The sequence below is a fragment of the Mustela erminea genome, chromosome 13 (genome assembly GCF_009829155.1).
Source record: "Mustela erminea isolate mMusErm1 chromosome 13, mMusErm1.Pri, whole genome shotgun sequence".
Taxonomy (NCBI): domain Eukaryota; kingdom Metazoa; phylum Chordata; class Mammalia; order Carnivora; family Mustelidae; genus Mustela; species Mustela erminea.
Genome location: NC_045626.1, coordinates 62,144,766 through 62,172,322, shown reverse-complemented (window position 1 = coordinate 62,172,322; position 27,557 = coordinate 62,144,766). Strand labels below are relative to the sequence as shown.

General features: G+C 60.9%; 2 protein-coding genes and 1 long non-coding RNA gene across 15 annotated transcripts; 2 read left to right on the top strand and 1 right to left on the bottom strand.

Annotated features, from left to right (window-relative positions):
- Positions 1-1,513: 1,513 nt before the first annotated feature.
- On the top strand, positions 1,514-16,704 carry ZDHHC8 (zinc finger DHHC-type palmitoyltransferase 8). 5 transcript variants are annotated; one of them, XM_032310415.1, is made up of 11 exons: positions 1,514-1,729; positions 8,405-8,526; positions 8,701-8,858; positions 8,945-9,117; positions 9,270-9,372; positions 9,831-9,922; positions 10,100-10,241; positions 10,452-10,539; positions 10,645-10,754; positions 12,066-13,066; positions 16,104-16,704. In XM_032310415.1, the coding sequence occupies exons 1-11, from the start codon at positions 1,626-1,628 to the stop codon at positions 16,327-16,329; spliced, it is 2,319 nt and encodes a 772-aa protein (XP_032166306.1). In that variant the 5' UTR covers positions 1,514-1,625; the 3' UTR covers positions 16,330-16,704. The 5 variants fall into 5 exon arrangements, with proteins under 5 accessions (XP_032166306.1, XP_032166305.1, XP_032166307.1 ...); XM_032310414.1 differs by having other exon boundaries at positions 10,452-10,572; XM_032310416.1 differs by lacking the exon at positions 16,104-16,704 and adding an exon at positions 14,194-15,417 and having other exon boundaries at positions 10,452-10,572.
- Positions 15,539-20,307, bottom strand: CCDC188 (coiled-coil domain containing 188). 9 transcript variants are annotated; one of them, XM_032310421.1, is made up of 10 exons: positions 19,669-20,220; positions 19,426-19,533; positions 19,177-19,281; positions 19,003-19,059; positions 18,853-18,912; positions 18,642-18,706; positions 18,396-18,453; positions 18,090-18,142; positions 17,095-17,176; positions 15,539-15,662 (listed from the first exon to the last, which is right to left on the bottom strand). In XM_032310421.1, exons 1-10 carry the CDS (start codon positions 20,200-20,202, stop codon positions 15,567-15,569), a joined length of 1,218 nt encoding a protein of 405 aa, XP_032166312.1. In that variant the 5' UTR covers positions 20,203-20,220; the 3' UTR covers positions 15,539-15,566. The 9 variants fall into 9 exon arrangements, 7 of the variants coding, with proteins under 7 accessions (XP_032166312.1, XP_032166313.1, XP_032166315.1 ...); XR_004278047.1 differs by lacking the exon at positions 17,095-17,176 and adding an exon at positions 17,622-17,813 and having other exon boundaries at positions 15,645-15,662; XR_004278046.1 differs by lacking the exon at positions 15,539-15,662 and adding an exon at positions 17,622-17,813 and having other exon boundaries at positions 17,103-17,176.
- Positions 20,307-24,122, top strand: LOC116571917. Its single transcript, XR_004278048.1, has 2 exons — positions 20,307-20,885; positions 23,825-24,122. It is a non-coding gene; the product is annotated as an uncharacterized LOC116571917 (long non-coding RNA).
- Positions 24,123-27,557: the final 3,435 nt, after the last annotated feature.

Sequence of the window (27,557 nt, the reverse complement as noted above, 5' to 3'; positions counted from 1 at the left end):
CCGAGCAGAGAGCCCGATGTGGGACTCGATCCCAGGACCCTGAGATCATGACCTGAGCCGAAGGCAGCGGCTTAACCCACTGAGCCACCCAGGCGCCTGACCATTTCTATTCTTAATGAGCTGTACTAATGCCCCAGTTTCAGCCCCCCAGCCCAGGGTCTTTTTAATGGCCCACAGCCAGCAGCCTGCCAAACTGAGGCTGGGGCCTTCACAAGGCCCTTGTATAGGCAGGGAAGGGCTTCCAGGCCAAGGAGCCCCAGGGCCTGTGGCAGCATGGCCTGAGAAAGCGGTCCCTGGGCAGCAAGGGATTCTGGCCAGAGAGGAGCAGGTGCCCAGGGCCAAGGAGGGTGAGGACCCCCCTTCAGAGCCCCAGTGGATTCCCACCTTGGGAGGGTGCTGATGGGTCTTGGTTTCCAAGCAGAGAGCCCTGAGGCTATGCTAGAGGGAACAGAGACTTGCTGGTCCTCACTGTGGAGGCTTCAGAGCTTCACCCAGGTCCCAGCCTCCCAGAGGTTCTGCACTGCTCTCCCTGGCCGCTCAGCCTGTTTTGGCCACACTGCAGCCAGGCACTGCAAAGGCATGGGTCCACCTTAAGTAGGCAGCCCCAGTGGAGCTGGCGGGTGGGATTTCCTGCAGGAGGTGGGCCTGCCCACAGGCCTATCCCTGGCGGGGCAAGATGCCCAGTGCTTCACAGGCTTCCCAAGGGGCGCTCCACCCTGCCTCTGGGAGGCTGAGGGGCTCAACCGACCCTAGCTCTCCCACCTACACACACTCCCGAACCTGCAGTTTGGGCAAGGAAGCCCGAGAATCCTGCACACCCTGTCCTCCTTACCCTTATAACCAAGCGGTGTGAGATGGGCAAGAAATAAACAAGGTCACAAATTTCCCACCCTCATAAATGCCAGGAGGTCTCCGGACGAGAGAGGTCTGGCCCTATTTGCGAATAGCATGAAACAGGAACATCAGTCTGACCCCAGGGACCGGCTCCGAGATGTTAAGGGAAAGACCTGCGAAGAGGCCCGGGAAGGGACCAACATGCCCCAGCGCCAAGGCCTGCGGGCCGGGATCAGGGGGCCTGGCGTTCTCTGCGTTGTCCACGCGGTGGGCCAGGACTGCAGGTGTGCGACGACAGCCGCGGGCACTCGTCTGGCCAGGGCACCAAAGCGAGGAGCGGCCGCGCCCGGGCCCTGAACGCCGCGCCAGACGTCAGCGCCGGCGGGGCCCAGGGGGCTCGGTAGCTCCGGAGTCTGGGAGGCTCTGCCGCCCAGAGCCGGGGAAGGAGAGTGTGGGGCGGGGCCGGGGCGGGGCGCGTCCACGGAGCGCTCAGCTCCGTCCCGCCCCTCCCCGCTCCCGCCCCCCTGCCCCGCCTCTCCTTTCGGTCCACCTTAAGGGGCGCGCTGACATCAGCGCGCCGCCGCCGCCGCTACCCGTGGGGTGGGATTTCCTCCGCCGCCGCCGCCGCCGCCGCCGCCGCCGCCGCCGCCGCCGCCGCCGCCGCCGCCGCCGCCGCCGTCGCCGCCGCGGGTCCTGCGCCGCGTCCAGCCCGCCCCGCCCGACCCCGGCCCGACCCCGGCCGGCCCCGCCCGCCAGGCCCCGGGGAGGGATGCGGCGGCGCGGCGCCCAGGATGCCCCGCAGCCCCGGGACGCGCCTCAAACCCGCCAAGTACATCCCGGTGGCTACGGCCGCCGCGCTGCTGGTCGGCTCCAGCACCCTGTTCTTCGTGTTCACGTGAGTCCCCCGCGTCACCGGAGGGGTGCACAGGCGGCCGCAGACGGGCCAAAAGGGGCAGGGGCCGGTACAGCGGGGGATGCAGTTGGCAGGCCTGGGGGGACAAGGCCCGCGGGCTGGGCAGGGCAGGGGGCCAGGGGCCAGGAGGGCTGGGCAAGACAGGGCTGGCACCAGGGCTGGGCTGTGGGTGATGTGAGCTCCCCACCCCGACCTGGGCTGAGGCAGAAACAGTGAGTGTGCCTATACACGGGCACCAGGGACAGGTGAGTTCTGTGTGGGGACACGAGTGCCTGGCTGGCACCTCATGATTGTGCCAGGCCCTGGGTGTCAGTTGCTGGGCCCAAACAGGGGAGTGTGTGCAGTGGCTGCCCAGGGTGTGGCTGCAGCCCTCCCCTTTCCACAAGCTGCATGAGAGGGGGATATAGGCTGCTGAGAGCCACCAGCCCCTCCAACAAGGAGCTGTGGGTGGCTCTTGGGTCCACTCCTGGTTGTCCAGTCCAGGGCCAGAGCCAAGTTGTTCCCGCGTAGGTGTGGCCTGGCCAGGCTGCCACGTGCCTGTCCCAAAGCCACCCTTGATGCTGGCCTGGCAGTGCCCTCCACCCTCCCTTGACCTTCTCAGGAAGGCTCGGGGTCGCAGCTGCAGGGCCCAGACCAGGCCACACCCAGGGACACCGGCCATATTGGGCACTGGGACCCTTGAGGCAGAAGGCAGGCAGGGCCTCAGAACTTCATCTGAGACAGGCTGGCTCACACATAAGCCTGCTGACAACACCATGGCTGTGGGGCAGTCCCCCGCCCCCCCTCCCACCGCCAACAGGGCTCCCTCAGTACAAGGAGGGGTGGGAGTTTCAGGCTCCAGACATGCAGATCTGGGACCACCTGCTTCCCCGAGTCCCATGCTGAGAAACAGCCCAGGTGACTACAGCAAGGACTGCTCAAGCCTTCCTGGGAAACTGAGGTGTCACCAATGGCTGTAGTCCATGGGGGCCTCTGTTCCGAGGCAGGTCAGCCCGAGGGTGAATGAGCCTGGGGTTGAGGGGAGCAAGAGCTGGCTTGGCACCCTTGCTTTGCCTTAGCGAGAGTGAGGGTAGCAGTTATGAGGACGGCGAGCCTGCATTGGGTACCCATGGAGGCTCAAGAGCTCCCTACCTGGAGGGCGGGGCTGGGTGGGCACACAGGCTGCCAAAAGCGGGTTTAAAAAAGGCCTGTGTGGACGGGCTTATTTCTGGCTTTGGCAAGTAGGCATGTTCTTGTTACTCAGATGCTGTTGGCTGTGGGGCAGAGAGGAGAGAGGCAGGTGGGCAGCGAGTGTAGGGTCTTCTGGAGACGTGGGACCTGGCCCAGTCCTGGCCCTGGGGTCCCCCACACCTGGCCTCAGGTGTGCTTCTTGGTAGCCTGGCCTCCACTTGCTGGTCCTGTTTCTCACTTCCGAAGTGTAATTCAGTGTTTCCCTCCCTGACATTAAAAGTAATATGTGTTCTCTTTCAAAAACTTGTGAAATGCAGGGAAATAAATCTTTCAAGAAACTGAAACCAACCCTGCTCCAGAGAGCCTGCCTGTTTCCTCTCCTCTCCTCTTAGGCTCACCTGAGTCCCGAGGTAGTGTGCTTGTTATAAGCCCTTGGCTGTGATTGCACAAGGCCCTTACACGGCTGTCCTATGAACTTGAAACATCTCAAGATGTGGGCACTGATGCTCCTGCACCCTGCCAAGTTCTTTCTTCCTCCTCAGAGCTGGGGTTCTGGGTTCAGGGACACCAGCCAAGAGAGGGGTAGGGTTGGCTCAGGGCGCTGCAGGCCTTTCCCTGTGTCCTGCCTTATGTGTGACCCACTGTACCTGAGAGATGGTGGCATGTGCCTCTGCAGCAAGCTGGGGGTGCAGGGGCACCGGCTGGGGGCCAGGTGCAGGCATCCTCTAGTCAATGGAGCCTTGGTCACTTTTAGGACAGGGCTCCCCTCGGCCACTGAGGCCACAATCCCTGGGCCAAAAGGCCACTGTGTTCCCTGGCCTACCCTAATCCTAGCTCCACCGGGGTCCTCCAAAGCAACTGGGTTCCTGAAAAGGGGTTCTGCGGGGCGAACCAGGACTACTGACACCACTCACAGTGTGCCGAATTCCAGGCAAGCAGGGGTCCCAGTGGTTGCCTCCTTGGGATAGGTCTCTGGTCACCCTAGCAGTCACACTTTTACCCTTTCTCTGGGTCCTGGCCTGCTGCAGACTTAGACACGTAGGGAGGAGAGAGCAGGCCACTCCTGTGTTTTCTCCACCTTGCCCTTGGGGTTTCCACTGGCTTCTCTCTTCTCTGCTTTTACCCCTTGAACTTGATTGGATGCTGTGTGGCCCCAGGTCCCTTCTCTGCTCAGTAAACCTGAGTTGCCCCTTTTGGGGCCCCAGAAGCCCTTCATACTGTGTCTCAGTGCCAGGCTGGGTCAGGTGCTGTGTGGGTTTCCAAGAGCCCCCAGGCCAGGTCTCTGCCTTAGACCCTTCCTCCTCCCGGAGCCACTTTGGAGAATGACAGGGAGTCTGGAAACATCAGAAAGCTAGGGCTGCTTTTGGGTTACCAATCCCGGGGGCCAGGCTGGGCCATCTTGTCTCTGTGCAGGACCAGGGGGCTGACTTCTGGGATGTCACTGTCTCTCCCCAGGATGGGCCTGAGCCCTCCCCATGACCAGAGGCCCAGGCAGGCTGGAACACCCAGCATGGGATGGTGGAGGGACAGGCCCAGGTAGACAGAGCCCCTGGCAGGGGCCACACGGGAAGGAAGGAAACTCGGCGTGGGCCCCCTGCCAGGCCTCACTGCCTGTGGCCTACCGTATCTTTGGCCACCTGAGCCTCAGTTGCCTCATCTCTTAGGTGCCTGCAGGAATTGGATGGGTGCAGGAGGACAGAGGCCCCTGCCTAGCCTGGCCAGGGTAGAGTGGCCACAGACCCTCTGGGCCCAGGTGCCCCTGCGCATGTGCATCACTCTTAAACACAAACAGTATTAATGAAGAACCCGATTTAAATGAAAACGTCTGAGTTAAAATTTTCCATTCCACATTTAGCTGTGGCGCGCATACTGGCCCTGTGGAACCCCCCACCCCCACTGGGTGGTGTCTCCCCGCCGGGCTAGGCAGACTTGGGGCCTCAATCTGGGTGGGGCCCATGGCAGTGGTGTGTGGCCCTAACACTCAGAAGGCCCAGAAGGATTGGGAGGAGGGCTTCTAGCCCCAGAGCTGGGCCAGCCCCCCCACCACCAGGCCCACCCCAGGGCCCCACAGGGTGGCTGCAGCCAGCAAGGGGTGGCCAGCCCCGGCCTGGAGCACACCAGCCCCTGGGTGGGAGTGGAATGTTGTCCCTGTGGGCGGAGGGGCCCCTCTTGGAGCCTAGGACAGACTCAAGGTAGCCTGAGCACTTCTGCCTGCCAGGCCTTGCCCACGGAGCTTGCACGTCCTCACGCGTCCTCCCGCTTGCTTGGTCCGCAGGGAGACAGAGCGTGTAGACAGGGGGTCGGTTTGAGGAAGGGCATGGCATTTCTGCATCTGTGTGTGTTCGCATGTGCATATAAGTGTGTGTGTACATGAACGAGGGCACAGGTGTGTCTCTGCGGCCGTGTGTTTGTGTGTCGGGCAGGTCTGTTCTCACAAACATTTATGCACATGTGTCTCGCTTGTCAACACATGGTGTATGCTCATGTCCACGTGCCTTTTGGATGTGGTCGTGTGTGTACATGTGTCTGTGTATGTGTATATCCACTGGCATGTGTTCACACGTGTGTGTCCGGGAGTGTATTTGTGTGTCTTTGTGTGCATCGCACGTGTGCATGTGCATGTGTCCCTCCCTGCTTGTGGGGACACATGTCTGTGCGTGTCTCTGTTGGCTCTGGCTGGGGAGCCAGTTCTCATTTGGCCTGACCCAGGCCTGGACCCTCCTGGCGTGGCCTGGGTGTAGAGGCCTCCTGAGGGAGGATGAGGGGTCAGGAATGCCCGGGAGGTCCCGATCCTGGGTCAGAGTCAAGCCTGGGGCCTGGTGATGGTGGGTGGATGGGGCAGTGGCTCAGATCCCTGTCAGAGGCCTGCACCCCCCCAGCCACAAGCCTACCTAGCACCAGCTAAGGCCCCAGCCCCCTCTCCCTCCTGTGTGTGGCCCAGGCACACAGAGGGGTGGCGCCCATAGTGGACAGAGGCCACCTACACTTCAGTGCAGATGTTGTCCTGTCATGTATCAGATTCCTAAACGTGGCCCTGTTGCTCTCCAGGTGTCACCCTAGGCATCTTGTTCGGGGCAGCTGTCCAACCTGTCCAGCCAGGGTGGGAGTAGGTGTTCATTGAGGCTCAGGGAGGACAAAGCAGTATGGGCCACCTGGGCCAGGGGAGACTCTGGCCAGTGCGGGTGTGGGGGCTGCCCGTGGGGTTCAGTCCCCCGCCTGCCTGTATGAAAGTTTGAATCCCAGCCCTGACGTATTCTCACACCGAGGTCTAGGTATGTGACAAACTGTCCCATACCCACTCCTTGTCTCTAAAATAGGAAAGCGGAAGCACCCATTCCCTACAGCTGGAAGGGAGGATTCTGTGGTTCACTGCACTGGGCAGCTGGGCAACAGGCTCCTGGTATCCACCGGCAAAACCCGGATGGTGGGGATGGAGCCTCTGACTGTCCCCATGTCTCCTCTCCCGCCCCCCCCCGCCAAGCCTGCACCGTGTCCTTGTGCCAGCCATGCCCACCCACCTGCTGCAGCTCATGTGTGCACGTCTGCTAGCCCCAGAGCACCTCAGGACCTCCCTGTCCCTTCCTCCTCAGAGGCGGGCTGGCCCCACTGGCACGGGCCTTGCACGTGCATGATAGCTGACCCTTGCCTTTAGTGCTCTGCTGTCCTGGCCTTGGCATTCTTGACACTTTTTAAACACCAGGCCTGCATTTTCGTTTTGTGCAGATCGCACAGCTAGCCCTTCCCAGAAGGCACCATGGGGAGCTGGCTTGCCCCACCTGAGTGGGGCCCCCGCTTCTCCCGGCCTCCTGGTTCTCCGGAGCTGACAGCTCCTGCTTGCCTGGAGAGCCTGTCCCCACTGGCATTTTGGCTTCTGTCCCCCACCCCACCTTGCCAGGCAGACCAGGCCTCCAGGGTCTGCTCTCACCTTGCTGAATGGGATTGGGTCAGAGACCAGGACATACATTGAGCGCTGTCTGTGTGCCATGCTTTAGCTCGCGGGGCTGGGGAATGTAGAGGGCATTGACTAGTGGGCACTCAGGACTGCCCGGGCAGGGGGTAGTGGAGGAAGGCCCTCCCTGCAGAGGGAACCCATGTCCTCAGGGAGCATGTCCACCTCCACAGCAGGTCCTGGAGAAAAGGAAGGGGTAACTTGCGGCTCCCGGCCTGCTGCGCCTGCTGCCGTGGGAAGTGGAATCTTTAAATAGCCTCTCGCTTTCCACTAAAAATAGCGAAGTTCTGCTGCCATGGAGGTGGTTGCTGGGGTGGCGGGGCTGGCTCCTGGCCAAGGCAGGCGTGGGCATACCAGCGTGGCCGGCGTGCGCTGGGGCGGTGGGCAGGGCCATGGGTTCTACTCACCCTGCTGGAGGCCACGATGCCCTGTTCTCTCAGTCAGGGCTACTGCGGGGGATCTCCCTGGCCATCCAGTTCCACAGAGGGGCTAGGTATGGGGAGGGAAACAGCCCGCCAGGAGCCTCCCATTTGTCAAAGCAGCCAGGAGCCATCAGGAGCCTGAGGCCAGAGGAACTTTGTGAGAGCCAAGTGGTTGGACTCAGGGACCCGCTGCAGGGTTGGGACATGGGGCCACAGGTTATGTGCCCAAGGACTGGTAGATCTCCAGAGAGGGCTCTGGTCTGGTCCCTAGAGGGCAGAAGAGGACAGCGTCTGGCAGAGCACCCATCGGGGAGGTGTGTGAGATCCTTGTAGGGTGCCAGGAATCTGGGAAGGCTTCTTGGAAGAAGGCGCAGCCTTGAGCCATGGGTGCGGGGGTAGTAAAAGATGGTAAGTGGCGGGGGGGTATCATGTTTTTCTAGAGTCTCTGGGTGTTCCCCATTGTCAGATGGATAGTAAGATGACAAAGAAAGAAGGGGCTGGCTGGATGCGGATATGCCCAGTGGCCCAGACCCTGAGACTTCACGCCTCAGGGAAAAAACAGGGGTGCCACCCACCATGCATTTCCTGACTGAGAATTGGAGCTCCGCTCGTCCCAGATTTTCCCTGGCAAAGAGGCCCTGCTGGGCTGGGGACAGGTCTGCCTGAGGACCGGGGCTGCTTCTGTCTGTCCTAGCAGCCAGGTGGACTGGGCTCATTTTTCATCCTGGACTCCTGCCTCCAGTCTGCCACCCCTCCTAAATGTGGGAGCCCGGGCCCACAGGCCTCTCTGAGCCTCAGTGTCTTCAACCGCGAGTTGAATTCCTAATACGCACCTGGACGGTTGCTGGAGTCATTGTCCACATGTGGGCAGGCAGGCCACAAGGGGCCCAGCCCCGATTGTTGAGGAGAGAAGCGGCAGGCTGATGGGCAGAGGTCTCCTAGCGGTGATTTGGCGGCAGTGGCCTCCCCGACTGCCACGTTGAGAACTGATGGTGGCCTTTGATGGCCCAGCCTGCCTATGTGTGGCCATGCCTACCTAGTTCATCTGTCCCCACGCCCCATCCCCGCCCATCTGCTGTACCCCCAGACCGAACTCTGCCCTGCTGTCCAACGCAGGTGCCCATGGTTGACTCGAGCTGTGTCCCCAGCTGTTCCTGTCTACAATGGCATCATCTTCCTCTTTGTCCTGGCCAACTTCAGCATGGCCACCTTCATGGACCCTGGCGTCTTCCCCCGAGGTAGGACCCTGTGCCAGGGCATGTGATCTGCTCACTTTCACTAGAATGTGAGTGGCTGACATGTGAGAGCCTTTCAGGGGTGGGTCCTGGTGGGTGGGCTGGCAGAGATGCGGGAAGGACTCTCCTGGCAGGGAAGTCACTTTCCTGCCACCCTCCTCTGGCCCTGGCTCACAGCGGATGAGGACGAGGATAAGGAGGACGACTTCCGGGCCCCGCTGTACAAGAATGTGGACGTGCGGGGCATCCAGGTCCGAATGAAGTGGTGCGCAACCTGCCACTTCTACCGCCCACCTCGCTGCTCCCACTGCAGCGTCTGTGACAACTGCGTAGAGGTGACCGTCCCACCACCCTGTCTGCCCCCCTGCCATGTCCCTCCCCTCCCACCCACCCTGTGCCCTGACTCACTGCTCCTGCTCAGGATTTTGACCACCACTGCCCCTGGGTCAACAACTGCATTGGGCGCCGCAATTACCGATACTTCTTCCTGTTCCTGCTGTCACTCAGCGCACACATGGTGGGTGTCGTCGCCTTTGGCCTGGTCTATGTGCTGAACCACGCTGAGGGGCTGGGAGCTGCCCACACCACCATCACGTATCCTTGGCTGGCCCTTGGGGGCATGGGGTGACTGCCGGGGAATCCCCAGAGGGTGGGTCACCATTGCTAGTTGGGTGGCAGTGGGAGTGGTTTGTTCATGGGCACCGGCTCCGTGTTTTCGCCTATGGCCATTGGCCTTAACGGGCCAGCATGGCCGTCATGTGTGTGGCTGGCCTCTTCTTCATCCCTGTCATCGGCCTCACTGGCTTCCATGTGGTGCTGGTCACTCGGGGGCGTACCACCAATGAGCAGGTGCTGACCCGAGGAGGGCCCCTGCAGCGATGGGCAGAGGGGGCATCCCCTACAGGCCAAGAGGGCCAGGGCTGCACCAGGCCCATGTTGGGGGGTGTCAGGGAAGGGCTGCTGGAGCCCTCAGCTTCCATAGGGGGAGGAGACCCAGGGTGGTGCATGGAGTATGGGGCTGCACCTGTGCTGCCCCTCCCCCACTCACTCCCACCTCTGGATGTTGCAGCCCTCAGTAACTCAGGGCCCAGAAATTTGACAGCTTTCCTGCAGGAAACATCGGGGGGCAATGGGTGGGGGGCACCCTGCTGACCCTGCCCAACCTGCCCTCTGAGGGACAGGGAATCCCCAGAGGGTGGGTCACCATTGCTAGTTGGCTGAGGAACCCCAGCCATCCCTGCCTGTCCCTGTCAGCCTTGTCCTGGACCTTGGGTGGCCAGGCTGGCTGAGGGGTCCCACATCCACAGGTGACGGGCAAGTTCCGCGGGGGCGTGAACCCCTTCACCCGAGGCTGCTATGGGAATGTGGAGCACGTGCTGTGCAGCCCTCTGGCACCCCGGTGAGGCCTGGATGGGGTGTCAAGGGGCCTCTGCCGGGTTTGGGGTGGGCAGGTGTGGACCCTCAGCCCGGTTGACCTCTGCCTCTGGCAGGTGTGGCCAGCCTTGCCTTTGGTGAGCGTTCAGGCCCGGTCACCCTGGTCTGGCCATTGACCCCTCTGCCCCCACCCCCGGCGCAGGTACGTGGTGGAGCCCCCCCGGCTGCCGCTGGCTGCTCGCCTGAAACCGCCCTTCCTTCGGCCTGAGCTCCTGGAGCGAGCTGCCCCACTCAAGGTCAAGCTTAGTGACAACGGGCTGAAGTCTGGCCTGGGCCGCAGCAAGGTGGGGGCCCTGGGGTCAGGTAGGGGGTGGGGTAAAGGGCAGACCCTTGGAGGCAGGAAGCAGCTTTGTTGGAAGGGGCCTGGAGTGGAAGGGGGAGGATTTGGGTAGATTCTGGAGAAGGGACTAGGGCCCAGGGCTCAGGGAGGAATCCCCAATTATGCCCCACCCTTGGCCCACACCCTACCCAACACTGACCACGCCCCCTCCCAGTCCAAGGGCAGTCTGGACCGGCTGGATGAGAAGCCGCTGGACCTGGGGCCGCCACTGCCCCCCAAGGCGGAGGCCGGCACGTTCGGAGGTGACCTGCAGACCCCACGCCCGAGCAGTGCTGGTGAGGTGGTGGTGGCCAGACAGAGGGAGGGACATGGACTGACCCCAGCCTGACCGTGGTCCATCTCCCCAGAGAGCGCCCTGTCGGCGCAGAGGACCAGCCCCCCGACACCTGCCATGTACAAGTTCCGGCCTGCCTTTCCCTCGGGTCCCAAGGCGCCCTTCTGCGGGCCTGGTGAGCAGGTGAGGAGGCCTGGCCCCACCCCAGGAAGTCCTACTCTCCCCCTCCTGGAGACCCTGTCCCCAGAGGCCTTAGCCCTTAGGTCCCACTCCTGGAGGATTTGCCCCAGGAGGCCCTGTCCCTGGGGCCATAGGGTCATAGAGAGCCTTGTGGGCGCCAGCAGGACCTCACTCTGTGGGAATTCCAGCTAGGCATGAAGGAAGGGCTGGCACAGGCTGTCCTGGCTGGCCCCTTCTCCTTGGCTGGTGGCATTGCCCGCTGGCCTGGTAGGCGGCTGCCCCCAGGGACAGTGTGTGCCAGGATGCCTGGAATTCCACTATTAGTCACTCTGTAAGGCCCACGGGAAGGCTTCAGAAGAATTTGAGATTGTTTAAGAAAGCACATTTATTTTTTCTGAGTTGTATAAGTACTCTGAGATCACTGCGGAGCAGTTGGCAACCCTGGACAGCCTGAGGAATGATCCAGAACCCCAAACATTCCCAGGCTGCCCACCCTCTTTCGTGGCCATCTAAGAGGCGAGCCTGTGACTGGGCCAGTATGCCTGGACTGGTCGGTCGCCTCCCCCCAGGACTGATGCCCTGCTCAAGCCAGCAGCAGCATCTCTGGGCTAGGCAGGGAATCTGGGCCTCCTCGGCCAGCATGCCATGGTCCTGTCCCAGGAGGGGTGTCCATCAGCCTTTCTTGGGAATGGGGGGCTTTAGGTACCCTTGCCTGCCTCATCTTGATGGGATTGTCCTGGGTCCCACAAGGATTCTGGCCTGAGGACCCTGAGGACACGTTTGTCAAAATCCCCTCTGGGTTTTGAGTTCTGCAGGCTCTCATCCCCAGCCCAAGCCCGTGCCTACTTGCTTTGCTTCACAGAGACTCAGAGAGGCCCCTCCTCGCTGTTGCTATGGCTGTCCCCCAGGAGGCCCTGCCCCGTGTGGGCTCTGAGGAGCCTGCCCTGGGTAGATGCAGTACCCAGCTCTGGTCTTACGTGGCCATGACTGCAGGGCTCTGGGCCTCTGTGTGGTTATTTTATCTCCTCAAGGCCCAGCTCCCGAGGCTGTCCCCACAGCCCCCTCCTCTTCTGTGGAGAAGTAGGGGCAGGAGAAGGGTGCCTAGCCTTCCCTGGGGAGGCAGCGTTTGGGTGCTCTTTTCTCCCCTGTCCCCACTTCCTTCTGTGGTGGGCAAGGAAGAGGTGGTTAGGGGATGGAGACCTTCCGGGAACAGCTTGTCGGTTACACGTGTCACTGAGATTGTAGCCTCTAGGGGCGGGGCACAGAGCACCTGGTGGCTGGGCCGTAGTAGATGTGTGCCCTCTCTCCCCACAGGTCACTGGCCCCGACTCCCTGACGCTGGGAGAGGACAGCATCCACAGCCTGGACTTTGTGTCAGAGCCCAGCCTGGACCTTCCTGACTACACGTCCGGAGGCCTGCACGCCGCCTACCCCCCATCCCCGCCACTCAGCGCTGCTGACACGTTTTCGGGTGCCTTGCGCTCCCTGAGCCTCAAGGCGGCCAGCCGGAGGGCTGGGGACCACGTGGCCCTGCAGCCTCTGCGCTCTGAGGGCGGGCCCCCGACACCCCACCGCAGCATCTTCGCCCCCCACGCGCTGCCCAACCGCAACGGCAGCCTGTCCTACGACAGTCTGCTCAACCCCGGCTCGCCCAGCGGCCACACATGCCCAGCCCACCCCTCGGCCGGCGTGGCCAGCTATCGCTCGCCCTACTTGCACCCAGGGGCGGTGGGTGACCCACCGCGGCCCCCGCCCCGTAGCTTCAGCCCGGTGCTGGGTCCCCGGCCGCGGGAGCCCTCACCTGTGCGCTACGATAACCTGTCCCGGACCATCATGGCCTCCATCCAGGAGCGCAAGGACAGGGAAGAGCGGCAACGGCTGCTGCGCTCCCAGGCGGACTCGCTCTTCGGCGACTCGGGCGTCTATGACGCGCCCAGCTCCTACAGCCTGCAGCAGGCCAGCGTGCTGTCCGAGGGCCCCCGTGGCCCGGCCCTGCGCTACGGCTCCAGAGATGACCTAGTGGCGGGGCCCGGCTTCGGTGGTGCCCGCAACCCTGCGCTGCAGACTTCGCTGTCCTCGCTGTCCAGCGCCGTGAGCCGGGCCCCGCGGACCTCCTCCTCCTCCCTACAGGCTGACCTGGCCAACAACAATGCCCCCGGGCCTCGGCCTGGCAGTGGCTCACACAGGTCTCCGGTGCGTCAGGGCCCGCCCTCCCCACCCAGCACTCCCCGCTCACCCTCCTATGCAGGCCCCAAAGCTGTCGCCTTCATCCACACGGACCTCCCGGAGTCGCCACCCTCGCTGGCCGTGCAGAGGTGGGTGCTGGGGGTGGGGGGCTTCCCGGCACAGGCCAGGTGTCTGACTGCCTGTAGGACCTCTTAGCTGAGCATGCGGGGGCTATCTAGGAAGCCAGTGGTTGCCTCTGGGGGCAGTGGGGTGCTCATCCTCTTTAGAGGCTCCCGGCCAGACTGTGTGAGGGTTGCCCAGCTCCAAGGATGCCCTGACACATCCAAGGATAGCAGGTGAGGAGGATTTGCACCTTGAGCCCCAAGGCTGCACATTCTCCTGCAGCTGGTGCAACCAAGTGGCAGGGGCACCCCGGGGTTTCTTCCCCTGGAGACGGTGTGGGTCGAGGAGGCTGAGTCTGGGGGACATCATCCGGCAGCAGGACATGATGGCCTGGGAGCAGGAAGTAAGGGCTTCCTTGCTCAGAGATGGGGAAATAGGCCCAGAGGGGCAGGCTGGTTCCAGGCTCCTGGCAGGTGGGTAATAGGAAGCAGGGATGGCTGCTTCACAGGGTCAGGTCCAAGTATATGAGCTGAGCGCCTGGGGTGTGTGGCTGTCATCAGGTCGTCTCCTCTGCCACCTTGAGCATGGACTCAGTGAGGAGGCCCCTGCTGCGGCTGGAACCGGCCCAGTGGGTGGCAGCTGGACAGTGAGGTAGGATGGCAGCCACAGGAGGGCAGCCCATCCTCGTGAGTGTTTGGGCAGCGATGTCAGAAATGCTGTTGGCCAGTACTGGGCAGGCTGGAGGGCAGGAAGACAGCCTCTTGTTTTCCTAAGAGGGAGCAGGGAAGGAGCCAGAGTCACCCCTGGGCTCCTCAGCTTGGGGCACTGGGACAGTGCAGGGCCTGGGGGCTTGGCCAGTGTCTATCTGGCCTCCCTGTGCTCTGGGATTGGTGCCAATGGGAGGGATTGAGAGACCTGGGAGGGGGCTGATGGCCATTCTGACATCTGTCTGTCCTGTGGCAACATAGTCCCCTCTCTGCAGGCTGTGCACCCCCACCCACCCTCTGGGTGGGCCCTCCTGAGCTGAGAGGCAGGGGCCACCCCGGGCTTTGTCTGTGTCTGCATCATCTGTCCCGTTGCCTCTGCTGGCCTCTGTCATGCCGTGGTCCCGTGTTCACTGTGTGTGCGCGTGTATGTGCTTGTTTTGATGCAGGGACCACCCTCAGCTGAAGACCCCCCCAAGTAAGCTTAACGGGCAGTCCCCTGGCCTGGCCCGCCTGGGGCCTGCCGCTGGCCCCCCGGGGCCCTCCGCCAGCCCTGCCCGGCACACGCTCGTTAAGAAGGTGTCCGGCGTGGGTGGGACCACGTACGAGATCTCAGTGTGAGGACTGACTGCCATCCATCCGCCGTGGAGCCCCGGGGACCAGGACCCCCAGCGGCTGCCCTCCCCTCCCGACTGCTCTGCTCCGGGAGACCAGGAGGCCCAGGCCTGGTGTGGACACGTCAGCGGAAGAGACCACGCCTCCAACAAGCCTACCCCTCTTCCTCCGCCTGTCCATCTGCCCATCTGCTTGACAGGGCTCAGTGGGACCAGGGGCCACCAGGCCGTGGGATCTGTGTGCCGGTGCCCCGGCTCCCACAGGCGGGGATGGCCAGGGGGTGTGGGTTATATCTACACCTGCTGCCCTCGTGCCCCTGAGGCTATCCCCAGGCCGGTCCCCACCTACTCCCCTCACAGAAGGGTCACCGTGGCCCAGAGATGGACAGAGAGTCCTGGGTCCCTGGCCGCCCTGGACCGGGGCCCCAACACCCGTCTGCTCCTAACTCGTTGCCTTTCAGGGACCCGCTGGAAGCTTGTAGCTTGGCCAGGCCAGTTCCTCTTCGGGGAGTCCAGCCCCAGCCTACAGGCATCCAGCTCGGGGATGGCTCTGGGTTCTGAGAGACAGGTGGACGAGGCACAGACAGACAGCCAGCTGTGGGTGGGGTCCTGGCTCCGTGTGTCCTGTCTCACCCAGCTGGTGGGTGCGTCCCCATTGTCTGTGCGCTGAGCTGCCATGCCACGTCCCATGTGTTAATGCTCGGGCCCCCGCTGCCCCCACTGCCGGGAAACTCGCTTTCATTGAAGCCTTAACCTCTGCTTTATGCTCTTGTGGGAGGCGACTGGGGGGGCAGGTGGGAGCAGGCACAGGCTGGACGCTGCCACAGGGGGCCCATGAGACCAAGAGTCCTCTCCCCTGCCAAACTGGAGATTCCCTACCCCAAGACATGCCAAGTCCAGGCCCTGCGGGAGCCTCGGCGCCCTCGTGGGAAGCCCACGGGGGCGGGGGTCAGAGTTCCGCCTGGCGCCAGGGACCCGAGAGTAAGCACACGGCAGCGTCCGCTTGCGTTGTGTCTGTTTTATGTTTTTATATCTACATCTATATATCTATAATTTTATTAAAAAAAGAAAAAGAGTCATTTCGCTCCTTTCCTTGAGCAAGGCCAGGGCTGTTGCTGCAATGCAGGGGCTCCGGGGGTGGGGAGCAGAGTGGGTCAGGCTCTGGGAGAGGCGTTGGCCAGGCATACGGGCATTCTTCGTGGGTTTTTTCACTGACTTAAGCGGAGTTGGAAGCTTGGGAGGTGGGGGCTGGCCGATGGGTCTTTGGCTGACAAGCATGAGGCTCCCGTGGGTCTGCGGCATCCCTGGTGGTTAACAGCGCATTTGAAGAAAGGTTGGGGTTGCAGCCGCCTCAAGACCCCCTGGGAACCCCCTGGAACCCCCTGGGAACCCAAGAGCTTTTGGGGGAGATGGAGTAGGGGGTGCCTAGGGGGCTACCCATCGGCGGAGGGCCCTGTGGGGGCCATTGCCACCTCCTGCAGCTGCACTCACTGGAACTCACGCTCTTGGCCACCTGAGCCTCCCCTACCCACCCAATGCCCTGCTGCCAGATGTTGGGGGTGGGGGCACTGGGAATCCATGGCTCTTTAGGGCTGAGACAGCCAGGGCAAAGACTGGGAGGATCTGGGGCGGGGGCTGGCCCAATGCAGGAGGCTAGCTGGGCCTCGGACCCTGCCCTGGGCAGCTCTGCCCCATGCTGACCTCCACCTTTCTGCTTCTCTCTCATGGGACGCTGCGGCCCCCAGGGGGCGGATTGGCACCTGCAGCCGTGGATGGGGCCGGCGTGGCCAGCCCAGGGTGCCCCCCGGCCTGCACCTATGCCACCTTGGCCTCCCCGAGGACCGCCCGCCGCTGCGGGCCCCCTGGAGCCCGGCTGCTGGGGTACCCCCCCGAGGGACTATGTGCCGCCTGCACTCAGCTGCCTCCAGCCTTTTCCCCAGTCTCTCGGGGCCTGAGCGGGACACCAAGTAGGCAGTTCTGGGGCGGAGAGGACAGCCCAGGAAGCCAGGCAGCCACAGACCCTGGGCCGGGGGCTGGGGGTCCTCTCTCCACCAGCCGCACCTTGACTGACTCCCAGCCCGCTGGGGCTTGTGACCCTGTGCCCACCCACCTCAGGAAGTCCCCACCTGCTGCATGGGGTTCCACTCCCCAGGCAGGGGCCCCGGAGCTGCTGGGACCAGCACACCGCCCTCCCCTGCCTGATCAGCACTTTAGACGCCACTTCCTCCCCAGGGAGCCCAGGCCTCTGCGGGTTGGGCTGGGGTGGGGGTCTCAGGTTGCCCCTGCAGGTCGCTGCACTCCCTCCTCCCCACACCCAGCACATGAACAGATGCCTTAACCTCTTGGAGCCGCCGGCCTGGTGAGCCATCCGGGCCCTGCCAGGGCGGGGAGGAGACCCTGCCAGGGCGGGGAGGAGACCCTGCCAGTCCAGTGTGTTCCTGGTGACCGCTCTGCCCAGCCCTGCCCGGCCGTCTTCACTCTTTTACTCCGAGATGCGGCACCTGGGGGAGCTCAGAGGGCCCTGCTACCCCATGCCCTGCAGTCCCTTCCAGCCAGCCAGGGCCTGGACGCCCCCGGGGGGCAGGGCGGGACTCTGGGCTGGCCCTTTTCCTGCCTGGGCGGTGCCTCTAATTCTCCCACTTGGGGATGAGTGAGCCACAGAGCTATTCTCTATTGTTCTCAAAGGTATTTCCCCCGCCCCAATTTAATGCCCTAAATAAAATTTTTGGTGTTTACCTCCACAGCTCTGTCCACCAACGTGGTCCCCCTGTCCTCCGAGCCTTGGGGCAATGCCAGGAGGCTGGACTGGACAGGGATCCTAGGTTGGGGGAGGGGACAGGGGTGGGAGGTGGGGGGTACTGGTGGCCAGTCGAGTGTGGAGAGGGTGGTGTGGTCGGCCAGATGGGGATGGAGGGTTATGCAAGAGCTGCCAAGTTGGTGGGTCAGCAGATTCAGGGCCGAGAACCTGATCTGGTCTGCTGATCGGGCCTGGCCCCAGGGATGAGGCCCGAGGACCCCTGGTCCTCAATTTCAGTGGAGACTGTCCTGTGACACCCTCTGCTCAGAGGCCTCCCTGGTGGCCTGGGGTGGGCTGGGGGCTTCCCGCGGAGGGGCTGCCTGGCCAGCAGGCGGATGGGGCATATGGTCCCTAAGGGAGAGGCCCCTCCCTGAGGAAACCTTGGTGTGAGACTGGCCTCAGAAGGCGGCAAAACCTCCTGCCTGCGCCACCCCCCCCGTTTCCATGGAAACAAGCTCACACGCACCGTGTGTGTCACGACTATATGTCCAGCAGCAGGCCCAGCCCTCAGGACAGACCCCGCCTCTACCCTTCTCCGCAGCTCCTGGCGGGGACGGTGCGCGGCAGTGCCGTGGGCAGGGGCCAGCGCGGCCGCTGGGCACCTGGGGCCACGCCGGCCACTTGGCCTCCTCCTCGCTGGGGCCGCTGGGCCTCCGGCCTAGAAGGGCAGGAAGTCGTCCACCTCCAGGCGCAGGAATGGGCCCAGCAGGGCCCGGAGCTTCCAGACAGCGGCGCGGCTCAGCAGGGGAGGCACCAGCCCCTCGAAAGGCGCGGGGTCCACCACGTACACGTAGGCAGCGGTGCAGGCCAGTAGGGCGCCCAGCAGCAGCCTCAGGGCCAGCAGCCTGCGGGCGGCGGCGGTCAGGGGGCGGGGGTGCCCTCGGGGATGGTCCCCAGGGACTGGGCTCTGCCGTGCACTCACGAAGCCACCTACCAGAGCTGGCCTTTGAGGCCCTCCGAACATCCCAGCTGCTGCGGCCTTGCCTTCTGCAGGGGAGGGGCTGGGTCAGAGCCTGACCCCATGATGGGGAGCAGGGGCTGGGCTGGGGGCGGGGGAGGGCGGTTTCCCTGTGCTGGGAGTTCTTACTCAGGACAGGGACCTGTAGCCACCTCTCAGGGATAATTGGTCACCTGGCTTCTGCTGGGGCTCCCGCCCTGGGGCCGCCTTCACTGAAGCCCAAAACCCCTCCCATAAGAGGGGCCTCCAGGGTGAGACCGGAGTGTGGGCAGGGGGGCTTACCGCTACGCATGCCATCTGCTGCTCCTTCCTGGCCTGGGTGCGGCACTGGGCCCGCTCCCTGGATGGGGGGAGGGGTGCACCGTCAGGGCCACGTGTACCCCCAACCCCAGCCTGCCCTGCCCCCTGGGTCTGGTTCGGTGGAACTGGGGAAGGGTCCGGGGTTGAGCCATCCCATCCCGGTCAGGACACCTGCTGCCCCTTGCCCAGTTCAGCCAGGCCCCCCAGGCCCCTGACCCTGCACATCACCCCAGAATCTCCAGCTGAATGTCCTCCATCTGGTCTAGTACTCCCCGGATGTCCTTCTTGAGGTTCTGGGGGGGCAGAGGAGGTAGAACAGGTCCTCTCACCCCAACTCCTCTGCTGTATTCCCCTGCTTCTTAATGCTCCCCCACGCCCCAGCACCCTCTTCCTACTCCCTGTTCCCCTCAGCCTCAGGGGTCACCCTCTGGGGACCTACCAGGAGCCCTGTAGCCTGGTTGTTCAGAGCCATGTGCACCTCGGCCACGCCGTCCCACACCTGGAGGGAGAAGAGGGGCAGGGTCACTTCCAAGATGTGTCCCACCAGCTGGGTTCCCCAGAGGCCCTTCCACCCCAACTGGGCAGGCACCTCGGTAATGGCCATCTTCTTTCTCTCAAAGGACAGTCGGATCTGCTGCAGCTCATTCTGGGGAGGGGCACAGTGTGGGCACAGGCAGGGCCAACAGTGTCAGCTCCTTCCTCCGGCCACTGAGGACTGCTGCACAGAGAGCGCCCTCCCCTGGCCTGGCTCCCAGGGACCTACCTGCGACTGCTGCACGAAGGACTCCTCCCCCCGGCACAGCTCGCGCCGAAGCAGCTGCAAGGGTGCCCTGTCCTCCAGGGGCCGGGTACTGGCCTGCTCGGGGGGCTGTGGAAGAGCCCTGGGGTCAGCCCCGAGGCCGTGGGCAGCACCTGTGGTCATGGACTTCTTGAGAGCCGGGGTGGGGCTGTGGCGCATGGAGTCACAGCTGCCCTCCGTCCTGCCATGGCTGGGCATCCGCCGTGCACTTACCCAGGCCAGGGCTGTGCAGCTCGTGTGCTCTGTGCACAGGGGTAGGAACTGCTGCCCTGGCCCCAGGAGGGCCCCCAGCTGCTCCCGCAGGTCCTGGTTCTGTCTTTTCTGCGGGGTTGGGGGGGGGGGGTGGGCGGGGGCAGAGAGAGAGACAGGACTGCTTGTCGTAGCTGCAACAGCTGCGAGCCCATTGCACAGATGGGCTCTGAGCCTGGGCTGATTCCACAGGGGCTCCTCACTCACCAGATTCTGGTTTTCCTGCTCCAGCTGGAGGAAGGACTGCTCTGCAGGATCCAGGGGCATGCTCTGGAGAGGGGAGGGGGCTGCCCTGGGCGAGGCCGGGGTTCCTGACCCCGTTGGCAGGGGTGGGCAAGGGCAGGGTCTGGGCCCTGAGCTGGGGGACCCCCCCTGCCTGGGTGCCCCTTGCTCTCGCCCCGAGTGCAGGGGCCATCCCCACCCCAGCCTTGCCTCCACTTGTGTTTGTCTTGCCCCCGCTGGGTCTCTCGGTCTCTGTCGCTGCATCTCGCCCTCTTCGCTTGCCATAAAGTTCCCAGGTACCTCACCCCCGACCCTGGGCCCCCCACCCCCTGCCCCCGGAGGTGGGAAAGGCCTGGCAGACTCTATGGAGTGAGTGGAGCTGAGAGGCACCAGGCAGGGCCACCTTACAAAGCCCTGGCAGGGTGAATCCAGGCATCCTCCGTGGCTGCTTGAAGCTGACGGCTGGGGGCACTGGGGGTGGGAGTGGCCACAGGGGCCCAGGGTTTTGGGCCCCTCCATACCTCCCTGTAACCCCTTCCTTACCCCAGGTCCAGGCTCTAGCCTGGCCCGACCTGCCACCCTCTTACTGAGGGCCCTCTAGGTGTCATGGCTCACAGGTCCGCCTCAGGAGTGCCTGTCACAAAGGCCTGGGCACAGCCAGGGAGGTCATAATGGGCTGGGGTGGTGGCCAGAGTCAGGGCTGGTGGGGCCCCTCCCCCCAGGTGCCTGTTCCTGAAGTGTCCTTCTCCGCTCCTTCCCCCTCACCGCCATGCATCTTCCCCACCCCAGCTCCCTGACCTGCATTAGTCATTTTCTGAAAATGTAACAGATAATGCAGGTGCAAAGTTAAAACAAAATCAAACACCAGACGTGTTATCCAGTGTGGTCCTCCCACCCCAGTTCCCACCACCCACCACCCCCAAAAGCCTGATCATTAAGATCCTTCTGGGGTTCGGCTGCACATTCTGCCCAGCTGGGCCGCATCCCCCCCCCCCCCCACTTCATACAGAAGAGCTTATCCCACAGCCTGGCTTTTGCACCTAATCGATCTTTGGGATTTAAAAAAAAATAATCTTTTGAACATTTACTTTAATGGTTCTATAAGGACGATTATCATCCTCTTTATAGGTGGGGACACTGAGGCATGAAGACACTGGGTCCCTTGCCCAAGGTCACTCCACTGTTAAGTGATGGAACCAGATGTAAGATTGTTCTTCAGTGTTTAAGAAGTTTTTTTTTTTTTTTTAATTCCAGCGTGGTTCACATATGATGTGTTTCAGGTGTACAATACGGTGATTCAACAATTCTACCTGTTACTCTGTGCTCATCATGACAAGTGTACTCTGAATCCCCTCCACCTAGTACTCCCACCCCCCACCCCCACCCCCCACCCACCTCTCCTCTGCTGACCAGCCCTTTGTTTTCTGTAGTTAAGAGTGGTTTTTTGTTTTGTTTTGGTTTGGTTTGGTTTGGTTTCTCTCTTGTTTTCTTTGTTCATTTGTTTTGTTTCTTAAATTCCATGTATGGCTGAAATCCAATGGTATTTGCCTTTCTCCGGCTGGCTTATTTCACTTAGCATTGTACCCGTTAGCTCCATCCGTGTTGTAGCGAATGGCAAGATCTCACTCTTTTTTATGGCTGGAGTAATATTCCGTGGACTATACATACCTCGTCTTCTCTATCCATTCATCTTGTCGATGGACGACTGGGCTGCTTCCATATCTTGGCTGTTGTAAATCAGGCCGGGATAAACATAAGGGGCATGTATCTCTTTGAATTGGTGTTTTTGTATTCTTTGGGTAAATACACAGGAGTGGAATTACTGGATCATAACGTAGATCTATTTTTAAGTTTTTGAGGAAACTGCATACCGTTTCCCACAGTGGCTGCACCAGTTTGCAATCCCACCAACAGTGCATGAGGGTTCCTTTTCCTTCCTTCCTTCTTTCCTCCCTCTCTTCCTTCCAGATTTTATTTATTTATTAGAGAGAGAGAAGGAGCAGGAGCAAGGACAGAGGGAGAAGCAGACTCCCAGCTGAGCAGGGAGCCTAATGCGGGGCTCGATCCCAGAACCCCAGGATTGTGACCCGAGCTGAAGGCAGACGCTTAACCAACCGAGCCCCCCAGGCGTCCCAGAAGGGTTCCTTTTTCTCCATACCTTGCCAACATCTGATTTTCCTTGTGTTGTTGGTTAGCCATTCTGACAGGTGTGAGGTGGTATCTTGTAGTTTTGATTTGTATTTCCCTGGTGAGGGATGTTGAGCATCTTTTCACGTGTCCATTGGCCGCCTGCTTGTCTTCTTTGGAGAAATGTCTGCTCATGTCTTCTACCTGTTTTTAAATTGGATTATTTTGTTTTGAGGTGTTGAGTTTTAGAAGTTCTTTACATATTTTGGATGCTAAACCTTTATTGGAGATGTCATCTGCAAATATCTTCTCCCATTCAGCAGGTCATCTTTTAGTTTTATTGGCTATATCCCTTGCTGTGCAGAAAATTTTTACTTTGAAGTAGTCCCAATATTTTATTTTTGCTTTTGTTTCCCTTGCCTCAGGAGACCTATCTAGAAAAACGTTGTTGTGGCCAGTGTCAGAGAAATTACTGTCTGTACTCTCTTCTAGGATTTTTATGGTTTCATGTCTCACATTTAAATCCTTAATCCATTTTGAGTTTATTTTTTGAGTTTGTTGAATCTGAGTAAGAAAGTGGTCCAGTTTCATTCTTTTGCCTGTGGCTGTCCAGTTTTCCCAACATGGTTTGTTGAAGAGACCGCCCATTGAATATTCTTGCCTGCTTTGTCCAAGATCAATTGACCATATCACCGTGGGTTTATTTCTGGGTTTTCTATTCTGTTCCATTGATCTGTGTCTATTTTTGTCCCAGTAACACACTGTTTCCATTACTATAGGTTTGTAGTAAATCTTGAAATCTGAGATTGTGCTACCTCCCTTTGGATTCTCTTTCAAGATGGCTTCAGCTATTCAGGGTCATTTGTGGTTCCATGCAAATTTAGGATTATTTTTTCTAGTTCTGTGGCAGAGATTTTTTTAATGACCGCTGAGCCCACACCCACAGCTGGAGCCAGATTCAGGCCCCTGGTCTGTTTCTCCTCACTTCTTTCCAACAGTCCATGGTGTGGCCTGTGCTACTGTAGCCACCTCCCCCACCAACTGCCCCTGGACATCCTGGGTCCACATCTTCTTCTTCTTAAGTGCCCTCCCTTGTTCTGTGGAAGCCCATCCTCAAGTAACACTCTCAGAAAGGTGGATTCAAGTCCTTGCATGGTAGAGAGGGCCACAGATCCCTTTCCTCCTAGTGCCCTCGCCCCCCTGCAATGTGACTTTGCCCCCTTCACATCGAGAGACAGGGTCTCTCTCTTCATCCTGGATTTTGGACTAACCTTGAGCATCACTTGGGCATATGTGCTGGGCCTTGACCTCTCTCTCTTGCTGCCTGTGGACCCTCTGTCATTGCAGAGGCATGGCCTTGCTATCAGATGAGAAGTCATGGGAAGAAAGAAGTTTCTGTCATTCCAGCTTGTCCCCAGAGGCCCAAAGGGGCAGACAAGCCCAGTGCACCCCTCAGAGCATCGTTCCGAGGGACAAGCCAAGTTGCCAAGCCCCAGGCTACATCGTGTTTGTTTTAGCCACTAAATTTTGTAGGGGCCTATCACGTGGGAATAATGAGACACCTCACAGGTCTCCAGAAAGCACCTTACTCTGACCTCAGGCTTTTCAGATGTAGGGCTGGGGAGAGAATCAGCTCAGAGGGCGTTTCCTATGGGAATTTGAGGAGGCCCTCAAGGTCCCTCAGTGCTGCTGGGATCAAGCCAGGCATGGCCGGCAGTCTTTTCAATGTCAGAAATCATGTTTTAAATTGCCAAGACATCGTTATTGTTCTTTGAATGCCCTTTATTCTTTTCCTAGAACATCCTGCTCTGTTTTAGGGATACAGCGGGTTTAGAAGGGAGGGAAACTTTTTGTTTCCTGTATTTTCCTTATTCTGTTTGTGGCGTTTTTTTTGTTTTTTCTTTTTGGTCTTGGGACCGCCTATTGGACATGGGTTTTCTTTTTACTCTGCTCCTGTGTATAAAGGAGGCAGGAAAGAGCTGACGGGCACGTTTCTCTCCCCATTAACTTTAAGAGCTGCTGGAGCATCTTCATGTCAGTCCCCAGGGAAGAGGCCCTCCTGTCTGAGCAAATGTCTAGCTGCTGTATTTCTGCGGTCTGGAATAGGGGACAGCATGGGGAGTCCTCAGGTCACCTGCTGTCCTGCCATCACCATCAGTAGAGCACCATTTGCCTCGCCTCCGCGTTGGATGGTCATGTCGAACTGTCCCCTAGCAAGCCCTGTTTTCCTGCTTGTCTCCACCCAGGCAGTGCCACTAATCTAGTCCCCACATCCTGTCTGGAGAAGTTAGTTAAAATCTCTCGTGTGCTGATGTCTTCTTCCTGTACTCTTTGTCACATGGGGCGGATATACTGCAGGATCCCCTGGTGGGGGGCTCACCAACAGAGGAGCTGGTGGTTGCCATCCAGAGGCCACATGTGTGGCCCCAACCCCAGGAGGCCCCTCTGTGTTTCTAGGGTGTGTGCATTGGGGGGCTTCTGTCCAGGCTTTAACAACAGGTTAATCCCTGTTGCCCAGGGATGAGCTGGAAGGATGCTCCTGGAGCTGCCCCCCCCCCTGAGCTGGTCCCCCAAACTGCCAGGCAAGTGGTGGTGGGGGTGGGGGGGGCGGTGCTGCTCAGCCAGCAGAGGGAGGAAGGAGCCTCTGTCCTATAATTCCTCACTGGAATCTCATGGGTGTGAGGATGTGCTTGGTTCAGAGCACCCTGCAGGAGGCCACTCAAGTGGAGGGCCCAGGAAGTCTTCTTGGAGGACCTCGGAGGTGAGGCAGCCAGGGGAAAGGAGTCCAGGCAAAGCCCCAAGCGGTGGCCGCTGTTGGGGAGGGGCAGGGCGGGGCGTGGGCAGGTGGGCAGGGCGGGTGCTGCATACTGCCTCAGTGTCCCTCAGCCTGCCGGGTGCCAGCAGGTGCTCAGAAATGTTAAATGGGGGAGCAAAAACCACCATGGAGGTGGTGGTTCCGGTGGCTGTCACATATGGAAATGGCGGATTGGGTCCTCACGTCTCACTGTGGACATCCTGGCTGGGCTGTCAGCCCCAAAGGCAGTGGCAATCCCTAAGTGGGTATGAGGAGGTCTCAGAGCACCCCCAGTGACACAGGAGCTCTGGCTTCCCTGCCTGTGACCTTGAGACACCTCCCTTCCCAGTCTGGAAACCCCACATTCCCGGATGCACCCACATCTTCACTCAAGCTGTGCCCCTTCCCCCTGGCTGGAGGCTCAGAGCCTGGTCCCACAGACCCCAGCTTCCTGAAGCCTTCTTCACCCCGTCCCTCTGGTCCTGGCCACGTGTCCAGGGCTGGAGAACATCCCAAGTGGTGGGGGTGCTCCCAGAGGGAGCGACGGTGCTCAGGATCCACAGCTGGGCTGGCATTCCCATGAATGGGGATAGATAGGCTAACACGTTTAAAGAACACTGCAAACCAGCATCCCAGATTCGGGTGGCTGGGGGTTCTGCAGCGAATCTCGGTGTCAGGATGCCCACAGGAGGGTGGGGAGTGAATCCGTATTGGCTCCTGCCACTGGCCGGAATTCCTGTCCACGGGCGGGAAGTGGGGCCCTAGTGCATTGGAGGGAGCAGCGGGCCGTGGCCCCTGTTGCCAGGCAGCGCACCTCCCTGGACGCCAGTTGCCATGGCAGCCACTTCCTGCCCAAATTGCCATGATGCCCAGTGGCCTCAGGGAACCTGGAGCCTGTGAGCAGGGGTTGGCTAGGGAGGAAGAGGAGGTGTGGGGGACCGCGCCCTGCCTGCCCTGAGCCAGGCCGCGGTGCTCCTGCTTGGCCTGGGACTTCAAGTTTTGATGCCCCACATTCCTATCAAAGGGTGGGAAACAGTCCTGGAGCAGATGGAACTCGGGGTACCTGGGTCAGCACAGCCCCTCAGGGGGAGACCCATCTCTCCCCTAACCCAGGCTCCTGACCCAAACCCTCCCTTCTCCTGGCCTCAGAGCCACCCTACATGTCCCTCAGGCCCTGCAGGCTTCCTGGTGTGGCCCCAGGCTGCAGGTAATCCCTCTTACCTGGGGAGGGTGATCAGGTCACTCTTGGCCCCTCATTTCCCTCCCACGGCCTGGGAAGAGGTGAGCTCTCCTTAGCTCTGAGCAGGTAGCAGAGGGTGGCCCATGGTTGGGGCCAAGGGTATCTGAGTGTGGTCTTGCACTGGGTGTTGCCGTGTGAGTGGTGGGGCTCCTTAGAGAATGACCCCCAATCCCGGGGCCAACAGGTACACTTCAGGCAAGTACATGAAAGCTGCTGAGATAGGTGCCTCCCCTCCCTTCTCTAGCCTGTGGGGGCAGACTTGGTGGACTGGGGGAGGGCCCACTAGGATGCCGGTGAAGGGCAGGGAGGGCACTGGGCGGTGGTGGGGGGCAGTGGTGGGGGTGGAGCCTGGGCCTATGAAGTCCTTCTAGGGTGGTCCCATTTCAAGAGCCGAGGCTTAGGGGTAGAAGGGGCTGCTCTTCTGTCTGTCCTGTCCCTGGGCAGTGGCAGGCCATTTGTCTTCTCTTCTAGGGTGACTCTCTGGACACCCACTGCTCACATTTTTTATTTAAGAATCGGAGGGATAATAAGAATGTCAAGGAAAATCCTCTCAGGGATGTACAGCTCCAATAAATTACTATCAGCCAAGGCATTGAGGGCTCCGGGCTGTGGAGATGGTACTTCTGGGGGCTGTCGGGCCCCACAGCTCCTGGGTGGGTGAATTGGTGGTGCCTACCCCTGCCTGGGCCTGGAGACTACCTCTGCAGAAGATCCCACCCAAGCCAGGCTCACCCCTTTCTTCGCACTTCCGTGAGCGTCTGCCCTGCTAGCTGGACAGTGGTGCCCAGGGAGTCAGCCTGGCCTGAGAGCCTAATGGCCAGTGCCAGGGTCAGCTTGCCAGGTCCTTACCAGGACTGGGATCTGGGGTGCTTGCCCATCTTGCTGTCCACACCCTGCCTCTGCCTGGCTCTTACTGGGAGTAGACAGGGCTGTGCCATGAGATCCTGGGGCCCGTCACTGAACCCAGGAAATGTGCCCAAAGGATTTGAGTGAGAAACTGGGGGTCTGGTGAAGTGGGGAATATTTGGAGTGGTCACAGGCCTGGCTAGTATACCTGTAGGGCCATATGCTTCCTCTCTTTGAAGGATGCCCTTACCCTCTGCCCACCAACCAAAGTGTGGAGCCCAGAACTGACCACCAGATGGCGCTACAACCCTGCAGACAGGCTGAAGGTTTCGGGGGGACACCCCAGGCCCGGGACAGGGGGCCACCCCAGTGGAGGAGGGACAATGCTGGGGGCAGAAACCTCTTCTTTACTTGAATCTGTGGTTCTGTCTTGACCTAGGGCAGTGGCTGTTTGGCCATTCAGATCAGAATGTCCTTCACTATTTCCACCCCTCTGCTCACACCTAAATTGCCCAGGGGGGCTCTCACCACATATACAGAGCCCCGCCCCCCCCAGCTCAGGGGTCCCTCACCTGCTTCCTCTCAAGGGGCTGGGACTCCTGCCTGTGGGCCTTCCCAAAGTGGAGCCCTCCTGACAGCCCCGGGCTAGCCCCATGTTGCCCTGTTTGTTGGTGGGCAGCCTGGGCTGGTATGAGGAGGCCCCAGGTCCGCAGTGGCGTCTGGCCCGAGCTTGGGAAATGCTGGGGCCTGGGGCTTGGCTAGAAAGTGGCACAGGGGAGAGCCCTTCTGGAGGGAGAAAGACAGTGGAGCCAGTGGGGGCGTCAGGACGGGAGTCACCTATAGGACACGAGATCCCAAGGGTGGTGT